The sequence below is a fragment of the Cebus imitator genome, unplaced genomic scaffold (genome assembly GCF_001604975.1).
Source record: "Cebus imitator isolate Cc_AM_T3 unplaced genomic scaffold, Cebus_imitator-1.0 Scaffold456, whole genome shotgun sequence".
Classification (NCBI taxonomy): domain Eukaryota; kingdom Metazoa; phylum Chordata; class Mammalia; order Primates; family Cebidae; genus Cebus; species Cebus imitator.
The window spans coordinates 1,455,006-1,479,402 of NW_016107771.1; the positions used below are offsets into that span (position 1 = coordinate 1,455,006).

General features: G+C 37.8%; 1 protein-coding gene across 17 annotated transcripts in view; it reads left to right on the plus strand.

Moving 5' to 3' along the window:
- NEBL (nebulette) overlaps nucleotides 1–24,397 on the plus strand; it is a 490,627-nt gene that overhangs the window by 334,689 nt on the left and 131,541 nt on the right. For 6 of the 17 annotated variants that reach the window (XM_017511901.2, XM_017511905.2, XM_017511907.2 and 3 more), the window contains 6 exons: nucleotides 135–227; nucleotides 2,227–2,319; nucleotides 3,867–3,971; nucleotides 5,017–5,188; nucleotides 8,049–8,141; nucleotides 9,296–9,445. In XM_017511901.2, coding sequence (XP_017367390.1) covers nucleotides 135–227; nucleotides 2,227–2,319; nucleotides 3,867–3,971; nucleotides 5,017–5,188; nucleotides 8,049–8,141; nucleotides 9,296–9,445 — 706 coding nt within the window. Of the gene's footprint in view, nucleotides 1–134; nucleotides 228–2,226; nucleotides 2,320–3,866; nucleotides 3,972–5,016; nucleotides 5,189–8,048; nucleotides 8,142–9,295; nucleotides 9,446–10,075; nucleotides 10,172–24,397 lie in introns of those variants that run through there. The other 11 variants (XR_005197308.1, XR_005197309.1, XR_005197310.1 and 8 more) reach the window with 8 other exon arrangements.

Here is a 24,397-nt window from a genome sequence, read left to right on the forward strand (position 1 = left end):
AAACATGAAGGTTGATGTAATCAACTGTGACAAAAAATATGTAAAATATATTGTTAACTTTGAGCCTCTTCCTCTGTGGCGTTTTAGTGGAGCCCATTCTGCTCTCTATTAAAGTTCTTATTTATCCTTCATAGGTAAAGTACAAGGGAGAACTTCAACGGGGAACTGCAATTTCTGATCCACCAGAGCTGAAGAGGGCGAAAGAAAATCAGAAAAACATCAGCAATGTGTGATCATCTTTGTAATTTTTTTCTTACGCTATCAAATGCATTGTCCCTGTGTGAACAAGGGGATCGTATTTACCGAATTTTCATAACCTTGAGCTGATATCCTGTTCTCATTTGACTAACAACTTACTTGAAAGGTTTCAGGAACTTCGGTATTGGGGGTACAGTCAGGTGTTCCCCACCTCAGTGTTCCCATGACTCACCAGGATGACTTCTTTTTCTTTTTTTGAGATAGGGTCTTGCTTTGTCACCCAGGCTGTATTTAGCAGCACAATTTGACTCACTGTAACCTTCGCCTCCTGGGTTCAAGTGATCCTCCCACCTTAGCCTCCCAACTAGCTAGGATTACAGGCACATGCCCCCACACCTGGCTAATTTTTGTATTTTTTGTAGAGACGGGGTTTCACTGTGTTGCTCAAGCTGGTCTGAAACTCCTGAGCTCACGCATTCCACCCATCTTGGCTTCCCAAAGTGCTGGGATTACAGGTGTGTGCCACCAGCCCACGGTGACTTTTTTTGACAGGTGGTTGTGTATCCCTTCTATCTTGTTATCTAGCCGATGGGTGATGTGGTCCCCCCAAGGTCCACAGCTGTAGCTTCTGGCATCTTGGCCCTGCAATCAAACCTTTTCCCCCTTTTTCTATCTGTATGCGTTTTTGTTATTGTACTTCCTCCCAGCCCTACCTTCCACTCCCCACAATTATGACTCCATTTTTAGGCAACATCTAGGAAGAAATGATAATGTTTGCATGGCTGAATAGGTTATATGGGACAGGACCATTTTGGGGGCACTTAATAACGGGCTGGCAGTTTTTACCTAGATAACAACTTGTGGCCTGCTCCAATTTCCTGTTGTTGATATAATTCATGGTTGCAGTTCACGGAGAAAATCCTCTTTTAAAGTCATTAACATATAGATTGTGTTCTTTGGAAGAGGAAATTTGGAAATCTATTACCTTCAAAGAAATCTTTTATTCTTCACACCTTTAAAGTCGTTTAACCAGTTTATAATGCAAAGGCAGGGAATTGTTTGATACTTTTCCTAACAACTTTATTTTAGAGAAGTAGAGGCTCTTTCTCCCATATATTTAGAGTCACACTTGATGTGACTCCATTACTCTCAAAAAGGAACATGGTTATTGAGACAAGGAGTGGACCAGTAAGTAGCATGCTGACTTTTTTTTTTTTCATAGAGAGAAAATATTTAATACTATCTCTTAAAAATGTTTTGCCAGGAATGTTCATGAGTTGGAACAATAATCAGTTGGGTATTGATTTCAGATAAAAAATATTCATGCTGACTTTTTAAAGGATGCCCACAGTCACCTATTTAAACACATCTTTACAAAAATTCTGCCACAGTTAATTCCTAAGAAACCATGACCATATAGTACCGTCTATGGTGAATACTTTTAAGTAATATTCACGAAGACATTTATTCTCATTTTCTTTTGTGATTAAAGACTTAATGTAACTTTACTGATGGTATGGCTATATATTTGAGTACATCCACAGTGATTTGGACACATGTACTCTTTTATGGGAGGAAATGAAATAGATTGATTGAAGATGCCAACATTTTAAATATGACTCGACCTCTGAAATATCATCATTTTTTGTAGTTTCCTACAAAAGTTTCTTGGTTAATGCATTAAACTAAATACTATGAGCCAGGCACAGTGCCTGTGGATTGTCATCCCAGCACTTTGAGAGGCTGAAGTGGGTGGATCACTTGAGCCCAGGAGTTTCAGATCAGTTTGGACAACATGGCGAAAGTCAGTCTCTACAAAAATACAAAAATTAGTCAGGCAATCTCAGCTACGTTGGAGGCTGAGGTGGGAGGATTGCCTGGGCCCAGGAGGTCAAGGCTGTGGTGAGGAGAGATTGCACCACTGCAGTTCATCCTGGGTGACAGAGCAAGACCCTGTCTTAAATAAATAAGTCTCTTAGTTGAATTGATTCCCAGTATTCTATTTTTTTTTGTTCTCTGAAATGATAGGTTTATTACAAAGGTCAGCTGGGAAGAGCTACTGCTTTAAGTGTAACCCCTGAAATGGAAAGAGTGAAGAAGAATCAAGAAAATATTAGCTCGGCAAGTGGTTTTCTTCATTTTAGACTATCACAAAGGATGTGTCTTTTATTATTTACTTGCGGTCTTCTTTTGCTTGTGAAAAGAAACTTTATTTTCAAGAAACATCTGTGGTATGTCCAATAAATACATTTGTTATTTCAGATGACGTCCAAAAGCTGCCGCTGCGTACATTTACATTATCTTGCAACTCTTTGGTATTTCCAGATGTGACCAAGAGTTACATTCAAAGTTTTGTTTAGAATTGTTTGTGTAAACAACGATTTATGCTGTTTTAGCCAGTGTCTTTGAAAGTGATAAAGCCTTTGATGTGTGCATTAAATAATTGTCATTTTGCTGCAATATTTCGATGAATATGGATTGTTAAATGCTGTCTGCAAAACTGAATAGGAGGTGAATACTTTTACTAAAGACTTAGAGAAAAAAATCCTTAAATACATTTAAAGTAGAATTTAGTTGCTCATTAAAGTCCAGTGGTGCATATTAATATCTTATTTGAATATTGTGCTTCCTCTTAGTGAATATCAGGGCTTCAGTTCTGAATTGTACATAATGCCCTCAGGTCCACCATAAGTGGTATCCAAATCTTACACCTAATCAGTTTCATAAATGGCAATGCTCTGTTGGGCAGCTGTCAAGAACACAGGCCCTTTCCTTAGCACACCTTGAATAGCTGTTTGCCTGATAATCAGCATTTGGGCTTTGTAATTTACAGCTTCCTAGTGGCATTTCGGTCCAGAGATGCTGTGTGTATTTAACATAAATTTCTTTTAAGTTGTGGCTGCTTAAAAGAACAACTAATTTTGTTCCTCATTGCTTCTTACTCTCTAAGCAGAGAAGAAATGAAAAGAAATAGAGAGTAGCTTGTATGCATTTTCCAACATTGTTATGGTAGAAAATGGGGAAATTTAGAAACAAAATAACTTTGGGTTCTGTTTAATAGTTTTGGATTTTCTCTGTTTAACTTAAATATGATAACCAGGTGTGTGGGGGTGTGTGTGTGTGTGTGTGTTTGAGACACAGTCTTTGCTGGAGGCTGGAGTGCATTAGCACAATCAGCTCATTGCAGTTTTGAATTTTTGGGCTCAAGCAGCTGTCCTGTCTTAACCTCTCTAGTAGCTGGGACTACAGGCACAAGCCCAACTAATTTTTTAGAAAATTTTTACTTGTAGAGTTGGGGAATCTCACTGTGCCTCCCAGACTGGTCTCAAGCCCCAGGCCTCGAGTGATCCTCCCACCTTAGTTTTCCAGAGTTCTGTAATTACAGGCATGAGCCACTGGGCCTGATCAGTTTTACAGATTAGATAGTTACTCTTGATCATTCACACATTTGTTTTTAGTTGATAGATTTAGGTCATTTTGCAATAGGTGTTAAAGGAGATCTTTGAATGTAAAAATTTAGGTTGCTGTTCTAGAACAAAATTTAATTCACTGAAAAAGTTACCTGGAAAATAATTTCAAATATGTTGCATATGTTTCACTCATTCATAAAGCTTAAAAAAGTTATGTGTTTTCTTTTCATTGTCTTATGTCTACTATTTCCTTTGCAGGTAAAATATACCCAGGACCATAAACAGATGAAAGGTAGACCAAGTCAGATTTTAGATACACCTGCCATGAGACATGTTAAGGAAGCACAAAATCGTATTTCAATGGTAGGGTACAACCAGATCATTCTTCTCATGACTAAAACATGCTAAGGAATGGCCGGACCAAGTGAACTGATGGCATTACTTCACTATTAATCTGATAACTAACAAAGCATGGAAACGTGGTTGGCCTGACCTTTGTGTGTGTAGGGGGGTGTTGCATTTCTAATCACATTGAAATGTAATGGAAATATTTGGTCTAATAAAATCATTTTTCTCAGTGACTTTTTCTGGTGTGTCTTTGTTTCTAATGTGAGTATTATAAACACATTGTGTGAAAGACCTTTGTGTAGACTTCTTTCCATTTAATTTTAAGACAGAATTTGTTCTGTTTGCATGTCATAAAGAATATGAAAAAAAGTGTGTTTTTAAAAGTGTGTTTTTAAAAATGTGTGTTTTTAAATTACATTATTGGATGTAATTTACCTACCATAAAGTTTGCCCATTTAAAGTGTTCAATTCAGTGATTTCTAGTATAATTTACAGTTATGCAACTATCTCCTGGTCCTAATTTCAGGATGTGAAAAAAGTATATTTTGAAATATAAGTTTTGTAATTATATTAAAAATTGTATATATCATAACCTATAAAATTTTAAACTAATTTTACATAATGCTATTTTCATGAACGATTGTCTGGAAATAGATATTACTTTATTGCATATTGAAGGTTAAGGGATAGGAAATTTAATTTATACTTAAGTTCGTATATTTTAGGTAGTAACCAGGATTTGAGAATATGTATCTTTTACAACCTCTCACTGATAATATATATAGTTTTGTATATAATTTAAAATAGATACGAGCTATAATGATTAAAAACATTGTGAAAATATCAGCATTTGATTTCCAATACTAAGAAACTGAAGCTTCAGACTGTGGTTTTGGAATATTTGGAAAAGATACATACATGTAGAAAATCTGCATGCAGCCAGTGCAGTGTGCACCTGTCATTTAATTAATGTCATTAAATTAATGTCATTTAATTAATCAGAATGTTATGAGGTAGGTGACTATCAGCAAATTTCAGCATGATGATTTTTCCTCTTCAGGTAAAATACCATGAAGATTTTGAAAAGACAAAGGGAAGAGGCTTTACTCCTGTTGTGGACGATCCTGTGACAGAGAGAGTAAGGAAGAACACGCAGGTGGTCAGTGATGCTGCCTATAAGGGGGTCCACCCTCACATCGTGGAGATGGACAGGAGACCTGGCATCATTGTTGGTAAGCCGACGGTCTTTCTCGGCCGATGTGTGTGGCCAAAAAGATCGTGCTTGCTCTAGCTTCAGAATGACCCTCTTTAGTCATCTGACTCCTCATCACATGTTGGGTGTGGTATCCAATTTAAAACAGACCACAGGTAAGGTATTTTGTATAATGTGGAATGGGATTTCTGGCATTTATCAGGTATCATCTCAAGTCTTTTCTAGCATCGGAAGTTCTGCCTTTAATACCTTGCTAGTCTGAAGAATGTCCCTCCTTGTTAAGCAAAGAAGCAGCAGAGATGTGAGTGATAACAATGGTTGAACAATTATTTTGTTTTTCTTTAGCCCGTGTGCTTGGCCAATGTGTCGTTCTGCTGACATCATGTGCATGAGTGGCAGAAATAACCATATTGCGTCTAGGTCCTTTTATCACAAATAGACATGCCAGGGGAATTCTGATGGTATTCCATAATAGTAATAGCTCACTTAAAAATATTATTTCTGGGTTGGAATAGTTGAGAGCCATCTGAAAGTCTTGTAATTAAGAGAGCAAACTTTTATTCCGGCTGTTTCTTATAGTTAGGGGAAGTTGTAGAAGGATATTTGTTGAATAGTGGCTGAGATACCAGAAAAGATCACACTGAAGTATAATGCAGGGCTAGGAGGGATTGTTATTGATTTTTCAGTCTATATCAACAACTCAAGACTATTGTCTCCTTCAGAGCAGTTAACCTCTGAATTATGTAGTATAGTTATAGCTTGAAGAATATTTTTAGTATATGCCAAGCAGTAATCTCAGTGTTAGGTTTTCTTCATCTTTAAAAGTAGGAGCTTACTTTCTGATACTAGTGAAAGGCCATTTAGAGGTAAGTTACGTGGGGAAAGTATAAATTTGACAAGGTAATATCTTTACAAAACCAGGGTACTAAAGTCGGAGCTTAGATGGTTATACTAAAGTGACTCTGAAAGTACTTTCCGAAGGATTCCAAATATTTTTGTAGGTAATGGATAACTTTGCTGATCTGCCTGAGTTGATTACTTAAAAGGATCACATTAAGTTGGATGGTTGAGTTGTGATGTTTTCATTAAATGTGACACGAAACTAGAGTTTCATTGCTTTGTGCTAAATGGATGGAACTATCTTCAGGGATAGGGCAGGGGTTCTGATTTATCTCATTTAGGGTGGAACTGCTCAAGTCTGTACAGCTTACCTCAGGTCCTGCACACATCAGAGGCCAGGAATGATGGTGAGGTCGTTGCTAAAAACCATGAAACTGTCTAGACCTTGAGCTCTGAGAAATCAGTACTCAAAACCATTGAGGTTGAAATTATGATTTATTTTTAATTATACTTTAGGTTCTGGGGTACTTGTGCAGATCATGCAGGATTGTTGCATAGGTACACACATGGCAATGTGGTTTCCTGCCTCCATCCCCCCGTCACCTACATCTGGCATTCTCTCCATGTTATCCCTCCCTGATCTCCCCACTGTCCCCCGCTGTCCTTCCCTTGGCCCCCCACAACAGACCCCAGTGTGTGATGCTCACCTCCCTGTGTCCCTGTGTTCTCATTGTTCAACACCTGCCTTTGAGTGAGAACACGATTGTTTTTTAAAATATGTGTAACTCTAAGTTATTTACTTGGCAATGCAGAAGTGGGCTTATTTATTCTTAGTGGGAAGAACTGTTTTCCATTGAAGACTTGCCATCATTTTGTTCATAAAATAAAGTACATTTGGCCAACATTAAACTTTCCAATGAGCCAGCTTCTGTATCAGGCATGAAAATACACATTGAGAGATTTTCTGAGTAATTCAGATTAAGCCAATTTGCGCTGCTCCTATTTTTGTTGGAGGCTCTGCTACTTCTTATGAGCTGTGTAACCTTGGCCAAGCTACTCAGTTTCTCTGTGCCTTAGTTTCCTCATCTACAAAATGAGGATGAGTAAGAAACTTAAATTAATAGGTGGTAAATGAGAATTGTGCCTGGCATATGGTCAGCACTACATAATATTAATTAAAAACAGATGAGCAAATTTCCAGTTCCATTTTACAAATCGTTTTTGCTCTAGCTCCATTTCTGCCCTATGTCCATAGCTAGGTTCTTATTTTCGAGTTGTTGGTACAGCAATAAACAGCTCATTTTAAGATCTGATGTTCTTTAGTTGCAGAGACTGATGAATTCAGAAGCTATTAAAAGAGGAGGAGAATACAGTAGTTTGCATGGTCTGATCACTGACTATAGCAGGGGTCCATTGACAGCAGGAAGCTGATCTTATTTCTCTTTTCATTCATATTTCCGTGCTGTGTGCCTTGCTTATAACACTTTTTAAATAAATGTATCTTATTGGATACACTTAGTTTGCACTTACAGAGTCAGAGTGAAAACCAGACTTGCCACCACTCCACATTTAAAATACTTATTTTTTTTATAGGAAGGGAGGTTTTCTGTTCAGTTTTTTAAACATAAACTTCTCAATTGTTTCCTATGAATTATTCACAAGTCCTGAATCAGAAACTATAATCAAACATTTTGCCTGTTTCAGCCTGTGGAGAGCAAGAGTGCTTGGGGATTCAGGGCGTGCTGTGGGGGATCACCTGCTGCTACTTCAGCAAGGTCTGGCAGGACAGCTCAATGAATAGACCAGGCAACTTCAATTTGATTATAAAGATTTCTTAACAGATACTTGTGAAAGCAAGTATACTTTCATTCTCTTCTGAAGTCAGCAGCACTGTGAGTTTGCTAGTTATGTTTTCTTTTTATATCCATTCCTTTGCAAATTTTGGCTTCACTCTTTACGGTACTGGCTTATTTTTTTTTTAATTAATTAATTATTTAATTCCTTCTTGATGAATGTTGATTTCTTCCTTTTGGCAAAAGACCTCAAAGTTTGGCGCACAGACCCTGGCTCCATCTTCGACCTTGATCCCCTGGAAGACAATATTCAGTCTAGAAGTCTACATATGCTCTCTGGTATTGCTTACTTTTTAGTTCCTCCCATTTATATGGTTTTTTCCCAAAATTGAAGCCACTATGAACTATAGAGGTTCATTGTGCTGTGAAATAGAAATTTTAAAGCTGAGAATTTGGGAAAAAAAAAAAAAAAAAAAAAAAGGCTCTGTTACTTTTAAATACAATTAATCATTTATGGAAAAAAAAACTTGCAAAAGAACTTTTTAATATATACTAATTAGTCTGTCCTAGATTCATTTAAATGAGCTTTTTATTAATAAGAATGCTTTTATAGAATTTCTGGGTTTACAAATGCAGTTACTTGGAATGCATTAAACTGTTGAGACAAAAGGGAGATTTGTTTCATGAAGTACTGTTACAGTATTTTAAAGGTAGATTTAAAGAATTATATATAGAACAGTTGAAAGATTTTCTATAGGGCATCATAAATGTTTTAAAATAAATTTTCAAGTATCCTTAAAGTTTTCTTTGAGATTTTATGTCATATAAAATGAATAGTTTACATAGGAAGCATAGTTGACTTTTAACTTGCAAGTTCATAATCAAAGGCAAAAAAATGAATAGTTGGGGTATGAATGATAGCTTGATTTGACATTTCAAATTTTCTCTGACAGTTACACAGTTATGTTAAACAATAGATAGCTATGTCATTTAGATCTTCCTCTAACCCCTGATTTCTACTCTTTATTTAGTTGTTGATGTTAATAAGATCGAATACCCAAGGCAAAGTAGGAATTCTAGTACTTTTATAGTCAATTTCATTCATCTGTTTAGCCAAATGGTGTCATTTGTTTTTCTAAAGGTAAAGAAAAGGCAACAAACACTGTATACCTGGTGATAGTTTAAAGGAAAACCAGAGATTACGAGTAACAGAAATTTATTAGTTTATCAATGTTTTCTTAGTCCTTGTCAATTTTCTCTCCCTTATTTGTCCTTTAAAATTGAGACTTAAAGAAGCATAAAATGTCAGTTAAGTCATTCCTGTAGTTGATGCAAGGCATGCTGAAGTTTGGGAATAGGTGCCTAGAACTGAGATTTTGAATTATTCTTTACTAAGAGATTGTTTTTCTTCTCTGTTAAGCTTTTAAGTATTTTTTTTGTTGATTTTGCTTTTCAAGTCAATCACAAGCATAAATATTTTCCCTCCAATATAGAAAAGGCAAGTCACTATAGGCGACATTGGTCTCGATCTCATTCCAGCAGTACTTTTGGTACAGGTCTGGGAGACGACAGGTCAGAAGTCTCCGAGATTTACCCTAGCTTTTCATGCTGCAGTGAAATAACACGACCGTCTGATGAAGGAGGTATCAAGCAACATTCACCGCTCACAAAGAAAATGGATTCACTTTTTAAGTGTGTCACAAGATTGTCTTTAACATTCTCTTCACCTCTCTTCACCTTTGCATGAACATCTAGCCTGGGTGTGTTTGAGAATTTAAAATTAAGTTCAGAAAGTTAATAGTCCTTTTTTTTTTTTAAAGAAAAAAAAAACGCTACTAATTTGCATTTCTGCATGTTATTTTTTCTCATCTTCACTATATCACAGCAGTGGATTTGTCATGAGAAAAGGGTCTTGAGATTTGCTACTTGAGTCTGTTTTACTCATATAACTACTTGAGTTGTATGTGATAAGCATACATACTACACAGTCATAGTGGAAACCTGAGTTCTGCATAGTTTGTATCTGATTTCCATTCAGGAAAAAAAATCAATCTTACAGTAATATTAGGGTACCTAAGAGGTTACAATGAATATGCATATGTTTAAATATTAATATAAACTTGCAGACAGAGTTAGATCTTATCAAAAGAAATTGGGCGTAATTCTTGGGATATGAGAGGATTTTTTTTTTAATTTAATACGTTTGATTGTTAATAATATTCTCTCTATTTTACATACCCACTTTTCCACCATATCTTGTTTTCTGCATCCAGGCTGATGGATTAAGGCTAGAACTTCAATGAATTTCTTTGGGATGTTAAACTAATTTTACTTATAAAGCTGTTATTAAAGGTTAAGGCTGGAATGTTTCCTCTCACTGCAGTTGTATTTTAGTACAGCGAGGAGGGGAAAGGACTGAAGAATATGAGAACAAAAGAAATACTGCATTTCCCTTTCAACTCAAAGGCCACATTGCTGAAACCCCAAAGGCAGGAAATTTTGAGGTTGGGCAACTCGACCTTGGTGGGGAAAAAGTAATGTGACTGAGGAGATGATGAAGCTGTGAAAGAGTTGGTTGTTTTATTGTAGGTAAAACATACAGGAGATCTCCCCTTTTTGTGTCTGTCTGAATAGCTAATGAAGGGTTCAGTAACTTCCTGATTACTTTTTTTTTTTTTTTTAATACAGAGTTGTGCTCTGTTGCCTAGGCTGGAGTGCAGTGGCACAATCTCAGCTCACTGTAACTTCCAACTTGTGGATTAAAGCGATTCTTTTCCTCAGTCTCCTGAGTAGCTGGGTCTACAGGTGTGTGCCACCACACCTAGCTAATTTTTATCTTTTTTTTTTTGTAGAGACGAGGGTCTTGCTATGTTGCTCGTGCTGGTCTGGAACACCTGACCTCAAGTGATCCACCCACCTCGGCCTCCCAAGTGCTGGGATTACAGGCATAAGCCACCATGCCCAGCCTCTGATTACTTTTTTTGGATGTGAGGTCACTGATTTCTCCCCTCAGTGTCCTTCCTGGTTCTTTAGATGCAGAATAATATTGATATTTAAGGAGATAAATAAAACCCAAAGCTAATACAAGGACTAATTTTGATCAGCCTTATTTACTGTTACTCAATTCAGCATTTTGAAATTGATGTCTCTCGCAAAAGGAATGTACTAGAGAGTCTTTGTTTCATGAATGACCCTTTACTTCATGTCTGTCCTCTGCATCACGTCATTCATTCATTTAGTCACCAAATGTTTACTGACTGCTCTTTGTGCACCGGCCAAGAGCTTAGATCTGGCAATGCACACAGCAGTGGGCAAAAGAAACATGCATCCCCTGTAAGTGGCTTGGAGGCTGTTGGGGGGCCTTGACATTTAGCAGACACTTACACAAGTAGTACATAATGATGAACAGAATCAAGACGGTGAGGGGGTGGGATGGGGGCTACAATACCAGGGCGGCTCCATCTGGCCTTAATGTGAGGGAAGCCTTCCTCAGGGAAGGGGTGTTTGAGTAGAGATGCGAATGCTGATGGACATTAACGAGACCACAGGGCTTTGGGAGAAAAATGTTTCTGATAGGACAGAACATACATTGGATAGGACAGAACATTGAGATGTTCAAGTGGAAGCAGCACACACGCAGTTAGAGTTTAGAAGAGGAGGCCGCAGTGGAGATCAGTTTGGAAATTGTCATCCATATCTGATTTAGGTCCTGAATGAATCTGTGTGGAGACCAGGAATTCAGAGGTCATCTGCCTGGATGCCTCTACTCCCTCCGCACCAGCAGACTACACCCATGTCACTTGTCTCTTTGTATTCTCTCCTCCAAGGCTATAAAAACCTGCTGCTGTTAATCACCTCTTTTTCTTCTCAAGCCCACATTTCCTCTCTCTTCTAATTATTTCTAGCAAGAGGACACTGTCCTAAGCCAAACTGAATGAGAAAATGTCTCATTGCAAGAAAGTGTAGGCAAATATTCTTGCATTTATACTAGAATTTAAGAGTAACACATGGGTAAGAGGGAATAGTCATTTTTTTTTTTTTTTAAGGGGGAATTTCATACTCTTTCAAAGATGGTGGGGGAGATTTTAGATAGGCAGTGATGACTCAGTAACTGAAATAATGTAAGAAAAAGTTGGCTTTTTAATTTTAATTTTAATTTTTTATTTTTTTATTATACTTTAGGCTCTGGGGTACATGTGCCGATCATGCAGGACTGTTGCATAGGTACACACGTGGCAATGTGGTTTTCTGCTTCCATTCCCCGTCACCTACATCTGGCATTTCTCCCCATGTTATCCATCCCTGACCTCCCCATCCTCCCACTGTCCCTCCCTTGCCCCCCACCACCAGACCCCAGTGTGTGATGCTCCCCTCCCTGTGCCCCTGTGTTGTCATTGTTCATCACCCACCTATGAGTGAGAACATGCGGAGTTTGATTTTCTATTCTTGTGTCAGTTTTCTGAGAATGATGGTTTCCAGATTCATCCATGTCCCTACAAAGGACACAAACTCATCATTTTCTTTGGCTGCATAGTATTCCATCGTGTATATGTGCCACATTTTCCTTGTCTAGTCTTTCGTTGATGGGCATTTGGGTTGGTTTCAGGTCTTTGCTATTGTAAACAGTGCCGCTATGGACATAAGTGTGCATGTGTCTTTATAATAGAATGATTTATAATCCTTTGGGTATATACCCAGTAATAGGATTGCTGGGTCAAATGGAATTTCTATTTCTAGGTCCTTGAGGAAGCTCCACACTGTGTTCCACAATGGTTGAACTAGTTTACACTCGCACCAACAGTGTAAAAATGTTCCTATTTCTCCGCATCTTCTTCAGCATCTGTTGTCTCCAGATTTTTTAATGATTGCCATTCTAACTGGCATAAGATGGTATCTCAATGTGGTTTTGATTTGCATTTCTCTAATAATCAGTGATGATGAGCATTTTTTCCTGTGTTTGTTGGCCTCATATATGTCTTCTTTTGAAAAGTGTTTGTTCATATCCTTTTCCCACTTTTGGATGGGTTTGTTTTTTTCTTGTAAATCTGTTTTAGTTCTTAGTAGATTCTAGATATTAGCACTTTGTCAGATGGGGAAGAGCTAACGATCCTAAATATATACACACTCAATACAGGGGCACCCAGGTACATAAAACAAGTTCTTAACGACCTACAAAAAGACTTAGACTCCCACTCAACAATAGTAGGAGACTTTAACACTCCTCTGTCAATATTAGACAGATCGACAAGACAGAAAATTAAGAAGTATATCCAGGACTTGAACTCAGATCTGGACTAAGCAGAACCTAATAGACATCTACAGAAATCTTTACCCCAAATCCACAGAATATACATTATTCTCAGCACTGCATTGCACCTACTCTAAAATTGACCACATAATTGGAGGTAAATCATTCCTCTGCAAATTCCTAAGAATGGAAATCATAACAAACAGTTTCTCAGACCACAGAGCAATCAAATTAGAACTCAGAATTAACTAACTCAGAACTGCACAGCTTCATGGAAACTGAACAACTGGCTCCTGAATGTCGACTTGATAAACAATGAAATGAAGGCAGAAATAAAGTTGTTCTTTGAAATTAACAAGAATGAAGATACAATGTACCAGAATCTCTGGGACACATTTAAAGCAGTGTCTAGAGGGAAATTTATAGCAATAAATGCCACATGAGAAATAAATCATATTACAGCTAGAGGCCATAATGGTAGGGTTAGTCATGTGAGCCCTTGTGTGGTGATGAGGGTTAATGAAGCCAGTGATCAACTTATCAAGAGAACTAACAGGAGGATGATTTCTACGGCAACTTTGTATGGAATTGTTTGGGGTACTGTTTGACGTGTGCTAATGAGTGCATAGTTTGAATTGGGTACCCAATGCTCAGATGACACCCTCTCTAACTACCAGAGATAAAATAGCACCTCTTTCCTAACTGTCCCTTTTCTCTGCATTTTTTCCTTCATAGCACCTGATACCACTCCAGCTATTATATACTGATTTGTGTATTTGTGTGGCTCTCTCTGCAAGCCCCACAAAATCAGAGATATTGGCTGTTTTGTTGACTGTTGTATCTCTAGCTCTTAGAATACACATTCAGCAACTATTTGGAGAGGGCATAAAATGGCCAAATGAATATTTTATAAACAAGGACCACATGCATAAATATATGTAAGTATAATTATTTTTCTAAAATAAAATTCTCTTGGGGAAGGCTTTCAAGAAGATTCTTACATTTTTGATGATGTTTTGATATGTTTCCATGACATTAAAGCATAGCTGAAAAAATATTCTAAAGTGGAAACATGTCCAGTATTTTTCTTTTTTTCTGGTAGAGAAGGAAAGAAGTCTCCATGATTTCTCAGTGGCTTTGAAATTTAGAGTCCCCTTTGAAATGTGTGCTATGCTGGGTTCTGGTGAGAAGGTGCTGATTGAGTCCATAAATAGAGATATTTAGGGTGATGAAAATCGTTAGTGTTTTTAACAGTAACAGTCAGTCATATGCATTTGTTTAAATTCTATCCCAGAAATTGAAAAGAATTTTATAACAATACTTGTTAGGGGTAAGATGAAGAAAGGAAATGTTTATAAATATTTAGAAATGCTATTTTTCTTCTTGATTTTGTTGGTTCTTTTAAATTTATTCTATCTACTTTTAAAAACAAAATGTAGTTAAAATTTTTTGGTTCAAGATCATCTTCCCATTACCACTGCTATAATGGGCTATTTTAAGGATTGATTTTTCTTTTTTTAAAGTCTTAATTGATAAATAATAATTGTACATATGCATGAGATACTGAGGGATGTTTTGATATATATGCTATATAGTGATCAGAACATGGTAATTAGCATATCATAATTTTGAACATTTATCATTTCTTTTTATTGGGAACATTAAATATCCTTCTTCCAGCTGTTTGAAACTATATAATACATTATTGTTAACCATAGTCATCCTACAGTCCTATAGAACATTAGAATTTATTCCTCCTGTCTAGCTGTAATTTACATGATAAAATGTGTCATGTCCCAGAAAGGTGTCTTTTAATATTTGATTCCCCCTTCAGTTGGGCTGGGGTATGTGGCAACAGCCTCCTGTGATGGCCAGAAACCTGAACTGGAGGATGAGACATTGGACTTAAGTCCCAGTGATCTCACTACTCGGTCTGGGTTCTCAAAGAGATCATTTAACCTTATTAGGCTTAGATTTTGCATCTGTCGTAAGAATAGTGCAGAACAAGAAGAACATATTTTATATTTCCTAAACTAAGTACCCAAAATAAACTTTCTTTTTCTTTCTCTTCTTTCTGTGTATAAGAATGTGTTTATGTTCTGAAAGTGGTCTGTTTTACTTTATGAATTAAGTAGTTGGGGAGTTATGAGAGTCACAGCGTTCATTGCTTCTTTTGAGTTAGAGCAAGTTCCGAATGTTAGGACAAACAGTTAAACAATCAGCTAGCTCATTTCCTTGAGGCAAAAGTACAAGGTTTTCATCATTTACATTTGGTTTTTATAAGTATTAACATATAGGCCTTCTCCTTTAAGTTTTTATCATCGTTTTAGTTGTGTGTTTCTCTTGATATTTTCCCATCTTACTTTGATTGCTCAGTATTTTCATTTTCTTATGTGATTATTTTGGGTTTATTTTCCTTTTCAGTATACTTTCCAATGTATTAAGTTACCAAAGGGTTTTCATTTTACATCTCTACTGTGTTAGTTTGATTTAAGAACAGAAGCTTTTATTTAAACTTTACCCAATTTTGTTTTGATTCCTAAATAGTATTATTTGAAATTGTCTTTACTGCCTTTTGATATTACATTCACTTAACTTATATTTTATTTGACTCACAGCTCCTCTGGTGGAAAGGATCCTGATGGTTTCAGCTTATTTCACTGTGAGGTTTCCTTTGATCTTTGTGTTTGCCTCTAGTTCATTGCCTGCAAAGTGTACCTGCCTCCTGGTATTACTTTGTCTTTGGTTTTCCTTAACTTGGAGTTTTCTGGTATTGCAAGTATTTGTATGTGCTTGCAATCCCACCCAGTGTTTACCTGCCTTGATTTGAACTTGTATTCAGTTTTGTTTGAGGTATTTTATGTGTTTCTGTTTTCCTCTGGAAAACATAAAAGGATATGGGAGTGTGATGGGGAATGAAAAACAGATGCTCTTTTCAAAATAGACATTTTCAGCTTTCCAACCTCATGACCTTTCCCATTTTGCTGTAAGAGAATCTGATGGGGATGCCCTAGTCCTGACTTAACTGACTGCAAGCAAGTTTCTAAATTTTGTGGCAGTTTAACCCACCCTAGCCAGGCTGTGCTTCCAGCTTTTCATCCCATGTAATACGTATTTAAGAGTTGCAGGAGATGCTCCAGTATATTCTGGAACTCTCAGTTTATTGTCCATAGCATGCCAAGAGGGTAGTGCACCAGTGGCACAGCCAATTGCCCTGGTGTTTTACTGATACCTGTAACTCCATCTGCTCAGTCACCAAACATTTATCTAGTATCTCTTGTACGTGTGAGATACTGGGAACACAAAAGGAAACAGTTACTGTTTTCAGAAAACTCAGATTCTAGTGGGCGAACCAGTTGTGTAAAACCATCGTGCTCAGGAAAGCATTGTGATGGAGTACTGTATAGGGTTAGAAATAGCTAAGTAGAGGCCAGGCAACTTATGCCTGTAATCCCAGCACTTTGTGAGGACAAGGCAAGCAGGTTACTTGAGGTCAGGAGTTCAAGACCAGCCTGGCCAAAATGGCAAAACCCTATCTCTACCCAAAATAGAAAAATTAGCTGGTTGTAGTGGCAAGCACCTGTAATCCCAGCTACTCAGGAGGCTGAGGCATGAGAATCGCTTGAGCCCAGGAGGGGAAGGTTGCAGTGGGCTGAGATCACACCACTACACTCTAGCCTGGGTCACAGAGCAAGACCCTGTCTCAATCAATCAATCAATCAATAAGTAAGTAAATAAAAAGCCAAGTAGAGAAATGGGGGAAGGAGTATTCTAGGCAGGAAAAGGGCAGATGAGAGATAGCATAGCATACTGGGAACTTGGTACAGTTTGGCACATCTTGAGTCCTGGGATATGTGTATCTAGGAGATGGGCTGAAGAAATCTGGAACCAGAGTGCGGCGAGTGCTGAACCCCAATCTCTGCAGAGACAGGGCTCAAGGGATCATAGTCCCAGCACACTTTCCTTGGATTTTATCCTGTAGGAAACTTAAATGCTATTTAGAGGACTAGTTACCTAGACTTGTAGGTGAGTTACCACCTTCCTTGGAGGTTTAATCCATTCCGGGAGCTTTTCTAAGAATATGGTCTGTTTGCATTGTTTAGATTTTTACCAAGAAATTGACTCCTCAGGCATCAAGAGACAAAGAGGCCTCCTCAGGGGTCTGTTAGAGGGGCTAATCATATAGAAACAATATTGGTCGATTTTTGTTTTCAAATGTCACAACCTCTCTTACTGTGAGCATTTGTTATTTATGCAGAGGAGAAGAAGCACTGAAATTACATAGCCAGAAAAACCTACTAGAAAATACACTCCTGGGAAAGGAAACTCTAGTACACGTTGGTAGAAATGTAGATAGGTAAAGCCATTATGGAAAACAGCGTGGAAGCTCCTAAAGAAATTAAAAATAGAGCTACCATATAACTCAGCAGTTACTCTTCTGGGTATATACCCCAAGTAGATGAAACCACAGCTTGTAAATATATCTGCACTCCCATGTTCATTGCATTTTTATCATAATATCCAAGATATGGAAACAACTGCCCATCAAAGGATGAATGGGTAAAGAAATTGTGGTCTACATACACATACAATGGAATATTATTTAGCTTTTAAAAAGAAGGAGACCCTGCCATTTGCCACAGTATGGGTGGACCTGGAGGACATTAAACTAAGTGAAATAAGCCAGGCATGGAAAAATAGTACACGATCTCACTTATATGTGGAATCTGAAAAAGAAAGGTAAAATTTATACAGATAGAAGATAAAACAATGGTTACAGTGGGTGGGGGGATGGGGAGGTGTAACTCAAATGTTACAAAGTAGCAGATATGTAAGATAAACACATCTAGAGATGTAAAGTGTAGCATGTGGACTGTACTTAATACAATTGTAGTGGAGATTTTTGTTAAGTAGATTGTAGCTGCCCCTTTCTCTCTCTCTCTCTCTCTCTCTCTCTCTCACACACACACACACACACACACACACGTGTCAGATGGTAGGTATGTTAACTTGCTTCACTGTAATAACCGTTTTACCACCTACATGTATTTCATAACATCATGTTGTAAACTTCAAATATACATGAGATTTATTAATGAAAAAGGAAATACACTCTTGATTTAGAGCTATGTATCTTCATTTAAAATACACTTGTTAGTATTTCTATTTTAGCCACTGCTTCAGTCTTCCGACCACTGGTGACCCTTCAAGACCACCCCCAGTCCAACTCCTTGACAGCCTGACTTCTGTAAAGAATGTGCAATCAGCAAGAGGATTTCAGTTGTATTTCTCAACTGTATTCGAGTGTTATTTCCAAACTGAATTTGAGAAGTTTCTTTAAATTTGTCCCCAAAATGCCCTTGTGTTTAAATTTTTCCAAAACAATGCTATCTTCATTTAAGAGGAAGATTTGAAGAACTGATGATTGAAATACTAAATTTCTGTGAAGAACCAGGCACAGTGGCTCACACCTACAACCCCAGCACTTCGGGAGGCCAAGGTGGGCAGATCACTAGAGGCCAGGAGTTTAAGACCAGCCTGGCCAACATGGTGAGACCCCCATCTTTACTAAAAATACAAAAATTAGCTAGATGTGGGGGTACACACCTGTGGTCCTCACTACTTAGGACACTGAGACAGGAGAATGACTTGAACCCAGGAGGTAGAGGTTGCAGTAAGCCAAGATTGTGCCATTGCACTCCAGCCTGGGCGATGGCACAAGACTCTGCCTCAAAAATAAAATAAGACAAAATAAATAAATAAATTTCTGTGATGAATCTGATCATTAGAAAAATGAATTATTTCTTTATAATGTAAATTCCAATTTGTAGGCTATCACATGATTATATTTTACCATTCAGTCCGTACAACTAGCCTATGAAAAAGCACACACTATGCATTGTTAGCAAATATGCATTCATTCTATTACTTCCCTGAGAAACAGTTTTCGGCTTCTGATTGAATTTGAAGCCCTTAGAGAAACTTGTATTCTTAGTCTCAATAGACAGGAATCAAAGAAATGTCATACATTTTCTTTTCTGAGTATGAAGTTGGGGAAAGGATCAAATACTAATGAATAGCACTTGTTCTAGAATGCAAATGTGTCTTTCATTGATTTGCCAAGGTTCAATCAAAGGGTTCTGTATGTGTGTGAAGGAGAAACATCTGACACTGAAAGTAGGAACAATAAAACATTAAAGATATATTTCCTGTGAGGCTGAGTTGATTTTGAGAAAGAGAAGTTTTGATTGTCAGGGAGAATATAAATGTGGCTCTAGCATATGTGTCAAATGAAAAAGTTCGTTGGGAAGAGCTTCATCAACTGTAAAGTGACATGCATGTAAAGGAGAAAATAGATATTCTTGCTTATTGAATGGTTGAACATTAGCAGATGAAATGAAAATAGTCGTTTTTGGTTTATATAGATTAAAATCGATGTCCAAGTTGGATCATAGACTGAATAAATATGCATGCTTCCCTGTCTGTCTCATGCGAACAACCAATGTGATTGCCACAGTCTCAAATTTCCCTGCTTTTGTCCTCCTTCCCATTTCAGCCAGGTGCCCCACATAAAGCCCTAGGTGAGTAGGTCGTGGAGATTGGATCATGACTCTAGAGGAACTCTTTAAAATTTCCACGTGCTGGAAATAATACAGTGGAGAAATATTGTCTGAATTGTCTGCATTTTGCTTGCCTTTTGTCTGTGGTCCTGGCTCCTTGTTATGTACTTCATCCCTTGTGGCCAGATTTCCTACTTCTTACTGCCTGATCTTTCCCCCTAATATTTCTGATATGCCCATGCTACATTTTTTTTTTTTTTAAATTAGAAACAGGGTCTTGCTTTGTCATCCAGGCTGGAGTTCACTGGCAAATCTTAGCTCACTGCACCTCTAACTCCTGAGCTCAAAGGATCCTCCTGCCTTAGCATCTGGAATTACTGGGAGGACAGACATACGCCACCATGCCTGGCTAGTATTTTTTTTATTTTTGGCAGAGATGGGTCTTGCTCTGTTGTCTGGGCTGGTTTTGAACTCCTGGGCTCAAGGGATTCTCCCATCTCAGCTTGCTGAGTTGCTGGGATTACAGGGATGGAACCACCATGCCTGGCTATATTTTTCATTCTGGTCCTTGATCTTATTCTTGTGCCATATACCTGACCCATGTGTGTTAAACTTGTCTACTGGTCTGTCAGGTTCTTACCTTGTTCATGTCTAGCTATCCTTACAGTTGTATGCAGTCAACCTGTTGACCTCCCTACCTGGCAGGGAATCTTTATGCCTGCCTGTTTGTCCAGCCCCACATAGAGAATTAGGGCTCTCTGAGACCCAGACAATCATTCACATTCAGTTTCTCATATTTTGCTATTTTCAAATCATGTCAGGGACATGTTGAGTCAGTTTTATATATGTCTATTATATATATATGTGCCCATTCAGCAATTTAATCAGTACCAAGATATGTCTATGATACTTAGTGTGGCTTTTTGCTTAGGATGTCTAGTGTAAAACTACATATGGGAGCTCCTTATGGATTGATGATATTCCCCAAGGGTTGGTATATAGTTCAAGAAAAACCAAAGACAATGCCATTTTAAGTCTTTAAAAAATGTTACATGCATTGATCCAAATAGTATTTCTAGAATATACTCTGCAATGGAATAATGAGAATTTCTTTCATTGTAGTAAAGTAATGAATCTTCATATTAAATATTGATTTATACAACATGGGCAGTAGAGGAAAATTGGGATTTGCTGTGAGCTGAAGAGTCAGTCATGGCATAATTTGCATCTACAAGCTAGTCTTAGTGATATGGATACATGAATGGAAATGGCATCTCTGTCTACCTGCCAGTTTCATGTTCAGAATTGCTTTCATCTTATCAAAGAACTGCCCAAAGTTATGTAGCTCTTGTCAGGAAGATACATATGTATCTGTACTATACATTCCTCTATTTTCTTTCTGTCTTGTTTTGGGGGATGGCTCACCCATGTTCATGTGCACACAGACATACCATATAGATTTTGCGCCATGAGAATATTATTAAAGACTCTATAATTTGGGAAAGACATTATTTTCTTTTCTCTCACTGACAATCCTGCTTGTATTTATGGTTTGAATTATAGTTACAACTTGGAAAGCTTATCCTAAGAGAGCTAAAATGAGAAACAAATCTGAGGGGAAAAAAATGCAAGTTGCAATTCAAATCTAAATGTAGGAGTAAATGGGCTAGATTATTCTGAAGCAAAACAGCAGAAATTCTAAATCTAAAGCTATCTAGTTGTATTTAAACCATATTATGGTTTAGCTCAGTTCTGTCAGAACATTTGCAGGCTAATTTTTCCTAGAGAAAAAGAAGTTGGCTTCAAAATCAGAATGTACTGATTTTCTTGGTTGGTGAGGCTAATCAAGTTTAACTGGCAGATAATTAAAAACGCAACTAATGTTGTGTGTTTTTTCAATATTTAGGAAATGCAAATTCCTCAAAATGATATTTTAGAGAAGTTCTTTTTTTTTTTTTTTTAACTTTTTTGAGACAGTTTCACTCTTGTCACCCCAGGCTGGAGTGCAGTGGCATAATCTTGGCTCACTGCAACCTCTGCCTCCTGGGTGCAAGAGATTCTCCTGTTTCAGCCTTTTGAATAGCTGGAATTACAGGCGCCCACCCCCATGCCCTGCTAGTTTTTGTATTTTAGTAGAGATGGGGTTTCACCATGTTGGCCAGCCTGATCTTGAACTCCTGATCTTGGATAATCCACCCACCTCCGCCTCCCAAAGTGCTGGGATTACAGGGATGAGCTACTGTGCCCAGCCTAGAAGTTTTTATTAGAGACAACTAAGTCAGATATATCAATGAAATGGTGAAATGTAATGTCTATGTGTAGTTTAAAAAGTATAAAGTACATACGTTTCCTTTTGCAATTAACAGGCAATAAAGAATCTTTAAATATTTTATTTAAGCAATATTATAAACCTGGTTATTTATATTTAGGGAAAGAATGGTTAAAAAAATCTCTTGGAATTGTATTTTCAACTACATCCTTCATACGTCGGTGGCAGCATTGCTTATTCTAATACTGATGGTTGGGAGGTCTTTTTCAGGCAGTGTTATGCACAGTGACTTTGAAGATTGTTAGGTTCCATCGTTATGAGGCCATTGTTACTCAGTGGGAATGTGATTGAAGTCACATTAGGAGATGTGATATTGAACATAGGCTTGAAATTTATCATACAAGATAAGGCAACTGCAAAATTGCCCTGGATAAAATACGTTGGTATTGGCAATGGGAAAAAGAAACAAAACTTAGAGACACACACACACACACACACACACACTCTGCACGTGCACATGCCCCCACACACATGCATGCACTCTCTCTCCCCAGAGACTTGTTAGATGCTGAAATGACTCTCACAAGAAATCTCAAAGTCATTGCTTCAGAAATCATGCTACTTTAAGTTTGCTTTTCCAAAAGTAGATGAATTGCTGTCTCTATAATTTCTTCCAGGGGTGTTTTGCCATACTTTATCAACCACATACACAAAACTTCTGGTTGGATGTTTACTGCACATATACACACAAATTAATGACCAATAGGGTAACCTCTGTGAGCCTAACAAGCCTGGCTAGCACATATCCTGTGCATTTAAACTCATTTTTCTTTACTTTTTCTCGTTTCTACTGCCTCAAGCGGGAAGGGTTGACTGCCTCCTTTTCAAACTAAGTCTGCTTCTTCCTAGAAACTTCCCTGCTCAAGTCTACTTCTTCAGACCAAGTCTACTTCTCCCTAGAAACTTTTCTGCTCAACATACCATAGTGCTCTTGTGTGTTTGTGAATTCACAGTGGTTGTTTTGAAATTGATCGCACACAGTTTTGTTATTTCTTCTGTTATAATTTGGGTTTAGTAGAGTCAAGAGTTTGGGGTTTCAAGTTAGATTTTTGGCATTAAATTCTGGCTCCCCCTTGTTTCTTATATTTGACGAAGTTACTTAATCTGCTATCCTTCAGCCCCTTCATTGGCGAAAAGAAGATTATGATGATGATTACACCCACTAATGCATGCAACATGCTAAGTGCAGGGGTGGAGCATTGTAAGGAAGCAAACCGAATGTCCCAAATTGCCCGAGACTAAGGATGTTCCTGAAAAGCAGAACTCTCAGAGCTAAACTAGTAAAATCCTGAGCTAACAGGGTTGTAACCATTTACCTTATATTATTAAATGTTTATTGTATGCAGATTCTTTATTCCTGAGAAGTAGAGTCTTATCTTACCTCTTTTCCCCATTAACTTTCACAGAGGCACACATCTGAGTGCTTAAATACTTTATGTAGATTTCATTTTCTTATAAAGATTTGTAGGTTGTAGAGTATGAATGTGCTTAATGTCAAACAACTGTACACTCAATGATTAAAATGATACATTTATTGTATGTATAGATTTACAATCTTAAAGTAATAGTAATAAATGTGTTATTACTCTAAGTAGCATATATTACTGTAGCATTGTCAGCAGTAAGCAAGATATAGGATATACTATAAGCAGGATATATTATAGGAATAGAAATAAAATTTAGCTAAAACTAGAAAATTAAAACAGATAGTACGAGAATCTAGGAGGAGAAAATTGATAGAATCCTGGCATTGGCTTGAGAGATAATTTTTGATTTTGCAAAGACATTTTAGGCTGCACATTTCCTCTTTCCTCTCAGTGGATGACCACCAGGTCCTGCTCTGTTCTACCTCAAGGAAATGGGGTGCACTTCCCCTCGCTGCCTCGTGGTACTGGCTTTCCCAGGAATGTTGCCTACTAACCTCAAAATTATTCTACAGTGAGCTTTCTCTTGACTTGGATTTCTTCCTGAAGTCCTGGGCTGCTTCCCAAGGTTCAAACATTTGCCTCCACAGATACTGTAAACACGGCACTGGGGGATAAGAGGGAATTTGGGAATATAATGTTTAAAATAGAGCCACGTATCCCCCTAAATTCCTGTCAAATGGGGAAGAAGGAAGCCAATGATAGTTTAGTAGGTCTGCATTATGGCTGCTCATTTGAAAAACAAGACACCAGCCAGGCACATTGGCTCACACCTGTAATTCCAGCACTTTGGGAGGCCAAGGTGGATGGATGGCTGGAGCCCAGGAGTTTGAGACCAGTCTGGGCAATCTGGAAAAACCTGATCTCTACAAAAAATACAGAAAAATTAGCGGCGTGTGGTAGTGTGTACCTATAGTCCCAGCTGCTCTAGAGGCTGTGGTGGGAAGATGGCTTGAGTCTGGGAAGCGTAGGCTGCATAAGCTGAGATGGCATCACTGCACTCCAGCCTGGGTGACAGAGCCAGATCCTGTGTC